The sequence below is a fragment of the Poecilia formosa genome, unplaced genomic scaffold, assembly GCF_000485575.1.
Source record: "Poecilia formosa unplaced genomic scaffold, Poecilia_formosa-5.1.2 Scaffold340, whole genome shotgun sequence".
Classification (NCBI taxonomy): Eukaryota; Metazoa; Chordata; class Actinopteri; order Cyprinodontiformes; family Poeciliidae; genus Poecilia; species Poecilia formosa.
Window position 1 is genome coordinate 203,797 of NW_006800279.1, and position 5,887 is coordinate 209,683.

General features: G+C 37.6%; 1 protein-coding gene across 1 annotated transcript; it reads right to left on the minus strand.

The window, feature by feature from the left end:
• Window positions 1-4,444: 4,444 nt before the first annotated feature.
• On the minus strand, window positions 4,445-5,887 carry LOC107833185 (neuroblast differentiation-associated protein AHNAK-like). The gene has a single exon (XM_016661699.1). The coding sequence runs from the start codon at window positions 5,885-5,887 to the stop codon at window positions 4,754-4,756; it is 1,134 nt and encodes a 377-aa protein (XP_016517185.1). The 3' UTR covers window positions 4,445-4,753.

The following is a 5,887-nucleotide window of genomic DNA, read 5'->3' on the forward strand; positions in this document are numbered from 1 at the left end:
GCTGTGCAGCCCATTCTCTCTTTGTGAATGCATGGATTTTCTCTGAACCTTCCTCTCAGACCCCTAAAATAATACTTTTTACATAAATGGTTGATGTTGAATTCCTGTTAGGACTGAGTGTAAACTGCCGGCTGTTTGACATACTTGTTCCCAGACCAGGAAATACCTGATACTTTCCCGTTGCTTGCTTTGATAAACCTCTCCTCCTCATGTTGTAAAACTAACTTTAATAGGATATAGCTGCACAAAAATCACAGCTCCATACTTATTCAAATTTTAAAATCACAGTTCCGTACTTTTCAGGAGCTTCAATCAAGACAGATTTCTGAAATTAATTCGATGTTATGTTCCAAACATTAAAAAAGTGAAAAGTTAAGAACTGACTGGAGATTTGGTTGGATTTTTTTTTTCCAGTGAATGAAGTACACACAGGCAGAGCCAATGTCTGAATACACAGAATATAGAATATAGAACATAGCCACTTGAAAATGGTCAGTGTTCATGTTTAATATGTTTTAAATGACATTGTGCCCATATTTGAGAATAAAACATGTTTAAATCACTTTGGAGTCGTTTTGCTATTTCAACAACCTAATGTCCAAGCTGTTGGGGAAAATCCCCTCCCTAAACTTACTTGTATTTTATATCTATAATGTATGACGTTTGGTTTGACTGCATGCTGCAGGTAGCCATTTGAGAGTCAGGAGCCTCATGTTTAAACGTTTCATATGCAACGTTTCTTGCACAAGTTGCCTTGTATGAAAATGAATGTTGCATGAACATTTATTCACATATAGATGTGAATAAACTTTTGACCTGCTGGACAAATGTGCGACAGGTACGCAAACCTTTTCTTTGGACAATAATATCCGAGTCCACTGTTATTTAATTTAAGTAGCATTGAATCCAATGCTTTTCATGATTTTAACTTTTTATTGTTTAAACCCAATTGATGAACTGAACCACATTTAGCCTAATACAATAATTCAACACCTAAAAAAAAGATGTGAAAACATAAATTGGATCTAAACAGCAAATTTCCTCAATTTTTGTCACATGTAGATGTAAATACATTACTACATGTAAATACGTCTACGTTTAGACGTATTTACATGTAAATGTGCGCTGATGCACATGAAATGCATGTAAATGATCTCACTGAAAAGCAAAACGGCATCAGGTCAGTACTCCACACAAGTCAGGTATGATTGTTCTTAAGGTGGACAGATCACAAAAGCCCATTAACAGCTGTGCAAAGATGCATATAATTGTGGAATAATGGCAGCTTTTGCACTGCTGGAGGACATCACCAGTGGAAGGGGTCAGAAGGAGCCTGTGCTCAGAAAGGCTGCCATGTGACGATGACTGGCTTATTAGCCACTTCAGATTCCCCAAGGCAATGATCCTGGAACTCTGTGACCCCAGCATTACAGAGCTCTCTAATTCTTGCAAATTGGGATGTACAAATTTGCAAATTTACAAATTTGTTACAAATTTGATGTGCAGTCACATGCGTGCTCACAGTTCTATGCATCAGAATTATTTTTAGTGTTGCACTTTTTCAATATTTGTCTCTACTCCCAACTTTTTGTATTAAAGCTGCATATTCCTTTATGCAAGAGCCCTTAGCCCCTAGAGCCCCTAGTATCTGTCATGTTTGAATTCAGCTTGACATTGTTTCATGTGAGCAATTCAGGTAAATGCAGATCTAACTGGCATAAAACTTACGACACATTTATAAATATGTCGACAGCACAAAATGTGCTATTGACACATTTATAAATGTGTGCTGTCAATTTCGCCTGTACGAAAGTGTCGTACAGGCGTACGACACTTTCCATACCAAGATTGTGATCTACAAAAAACAAACTTGATGGTGGGAGAATATGCTGATGTGCTGACTCATCACTGTAAACATTTAAATACAGAGGTGACACTTGTGTGAATGCTGCACAATGGATGCAGTGGCACTGCTGGAAGACCTCGCAAACAGGAGAATTATGACACATTTTTAAGAATCTCTAATATTTCCTGGCCATTAATGTGGAAGTCAAATGTGATGTTTAGTGGCACAATGGTCTGGCTCAACACATGACTCTTTCATTATGGCACAAAGCAATTATTGAGTCTACATTTCATGGGTTGGCTGATCTGTGTTTGGCCATCGTTTTGTAGAATTGGTAACACTTGCTCTTTATTTCCCAAAGTTATGAGGAGGAAACCAAATATTTCAACTGCCTGAAATAATCTGTTCCCCCTCCATAACATGGGAACAAATTAATTTACCAGCATGTCTAATCCTCTCATCACCAACAATAAATCCTGTGAATTTGGTATCATTTGTTCTTTATTTGCCAAAATTATGAAGGGGGGAACCAAATATTTCAGGTGCCTGAAATAATCTATTCCCCTCTTCCACTCTCTTTGGCAGGGCCCAGGCATTAGCAAATTAAGCAGCCACTTAGGGCCCCAGGGCCACTAAAGGGCCCCCTCAGTGGAGCTGATTTTTTTTTTTTTTTTAGTAATAATTTCTGTCATAGTATCAAAGACACATAATTTCACTATGAAATGATTTGTTTTTACAATAATATTTGATCATGTATGTAGAAATTATTTTATTGATAATAAGAAACAAAAATAAATTGCTCTTTGGGGGCCCCTGGTGGCCGCGGTAGGTACCGCACATTTTGCCGGTAATATGAGCTGTCGTGCAACATGCAGACCATCCAAACGTCCAAAGCTCCGGTCAGAAGTTAAGTAAGCAAAACAATGTCTCAAAAACATTGTTTTGGGAAGGAGAAAAGAAAGAGGAAGAATAGAATAAAAGCCAAGATAAAGGTGCCTTGGTAATGTAATGCAATTTAAAAGATTTGTAAAGCTGCCAATAGAAAATTAGCTTGATAGCGACCTGGAACGGTCCAGTTCAACAGCCAAACATTTATGCTAGGGTCTTTGTATTTGTGTGAAACTGAGTTTTAACTTTAAATGAGTTGATTCTCATGGTTGACTCTGTATATTTCTGAGGTATTTTTGGCTTCAAAATGCCGTGTTTGATAACATTTGATAACAATAATTAAAACTTCTCAATGTTTGACATTACATAGCAAAATATTTTTATGTCAGGCTACATAGCTGCTACATCGATTAGCTACTCTATGCTCTAGTTGGGGAATATGTTGTTTGCTGCTGAGCATAATCATTTTGTGGCTAAAACAAACATTATTTTTACATCAACTTCTAAGTTATGTGAAACTTCTGTTAAAGGCTCAGAATCAACATGGTACTGGTCCCAGTCTGCATTCCAGGGGAGAAAGACTCACCTGGTATAAATTAAATTTTTAGCTATTGGAGTTACGCTTAAGAGAAATTTATTTAATCAAAGAATGTCACGAATATGGGTGTATGGCTGCATCAATTGCAGTTTTCTGGCCGATCCCTAGTTACCGATCTTTAAAAAGCCTGACCTGGCGATTTTGATTTTGGCTGATATGCCACTAAATATAACAAGAAAGTCACTGAGTTGGCAACACTGGGGTGAATATTGTTAACTGCAAATGTGTAGACCTGACTTGGTGGTCCAGTATGTCAGTCAAACTTTTCACTGCAGAGCAGAAGAGGACAAAGGGCTGATTTATAAACCTTTGCTGACAAAGATAAGATTAGGGGATAAGATGGGCTTCAGATGTAAGTATCGGCCAATCACAATCCCTCAAAATTAAGGAAATTGGTGCCCAGAAATCAACTGGTCAATAAATCAGTTGGCCAATAAATGTTTCCTACACATACATACATGTAAATAATGTAAACAGCACTGCCTGACATGCAATAAGTTCATAGGAGGTGTGTGAATGATCTAATGATCGGACTGCTGATTGCAGCCAGTCCACATTGTTAGTAGAACTAGAGGGCCCCAAAACCGAATTTCGCTTAGGGCCCCATGGAGGCTTGGGCCAACCCTGCTCTTTGAAGGTAAAGTTACTTACACAAGTAACTTTAGCAAATAAACAGCAAATGTTACCAAATTCACAGGATTTGTTGTTGATGAAGAGAGGATTAAACACAGTTAAAGACTTGCTGGTAAATTAATTTGTTCCCATGTTATGGAGGGGGAACAGATTATTTCAGACAGCTAAAATATTTGGTTCTCCCCCAAGTAACTTTGGCAAATAATGAGCTTTGGCAAATAAAGTTGGTACTTTGTAATAAAGTCTAGCTTTTAATTTGCCAAGTGCCTTTTGAAAAAGAGATTGTACAACTCAGCAAGGTTTTTAATCTCATTAAATGATTGTAAGTTTATATTTCAATGAAATTCACATCAACATACTAATTTTTAACAGCTGAGATTTTTAGAAACAAAATTAAACTGCAAGTACTCTATCTATCCATTATAGCTCTTTGAAAATAAACCATCTGGTTCTCCTAAAACAAAGGAATCAGACTTGAGGATGTTTTAGTGATTTATTAAGCAACGACAATTACATTCACAAATTGATCTTAAAATGTTAAATTGTAAAACAGTACTCAGAGTTCTGTTTACTTTGATAACACGCAGTTTACAGTTTGCAGTTTGCAGTTTAGGTAAAATGTACTCAAATGAAAAAGTTTAGAAAAAAGCTTGCATAAATAACAGGAATATCGACTTAGCTTATTAAAAAAAATTGATTCTATTACCATAATACAAACAGACGTGAATTTGATTTAAGTACAGGTATGTACAGACAGCATTTCAGATTTAAGTCCTAGTTTTTAAGAGTCAGACAGCATCTGAATCATCAGAGCCAAGACAAAGCATATTGGCAAGACCCTGGGATAGTCTCTGATTTTCATCTGCTGAACCCTCTACAGACCCGGGCTTTTCTATTTTTAAAGTACCTAGAGAGGAATCTTCTGCTTCTCTAGAGGCACTGACGTCTAGACTAGGAGCAGCAAGTCTCAGATTAGCATCTTCTGTTTGTAAGACACTGGAGGGTTTTTCCTTTGACAATTTCAATATCTGCATAACATCAATTTTGCCCGCTGCTGTTGCTGTATTACTTACTGGCAGTCTTATCCCTTTTCTTACAACAAAGTCCTGTTCTTCATTGTCACGTTTTGATAAGCCAAATGGATCAGAAAAATCACCAAAGGCATCAATGGTTGATTTGGGTAGTGAATGTAATCTGAATATAGGAATATCAGTTTCAATATCTGAACCATCGTCATCATCATTGTCATCATCATAATTATCATGGCTTGCACTGGCATTGATCTCTCCAGTTTTCAGCTTCGACCCTAAAAAGCTGAACTTTGGTATTTTGAAATGTGGCAATCTGGACTTCTCAACATTGGCATCTACATCTGGAGCGTTAATGTCAACTTTGGGTCCTTCCACCTTTGGTCCATTCAGTTCCACTGCAGGAACAGAAATGCTGGCATCAGCTGTAGGACTGCTCAAGTTAACTTTGGGTGCCTCAATTCCTGCATTTGGGCTTGAAAGATCAAGTGCTGGGACATTGAAATGAGGCATTTTGAAGTCTCCAAGACGTGAATCTAACTCTAAATCTGGTGTTTTTATTTGTCCATCAGGTGCTTCAAGGGCTAGTTTTGGTGGGTTGGTCTCCAAATTTGGAGATTTTATTGTGACATCAGGCGCTTCCAGTTCAGCGTTTGGCATCTTGGCATTGAGATCTAACTTTTGGCTTTGCAGTTGTGTTTTCGGTGCCTTTAGATTGAGGTCTGGTGTGTGTATTTTACCATCAATCTTGGGAGCTGAGAGATCAATATCAGGATTAGAGAGATCAGCATCTAAATCAACATCAGGACCATTTACCTTCGGTTTAGAAATTGCCCACTTTGGCTTTTTAAAGGTGGGCCATTTGATCTTTCCAGATGGAGAATCAATGTCCAT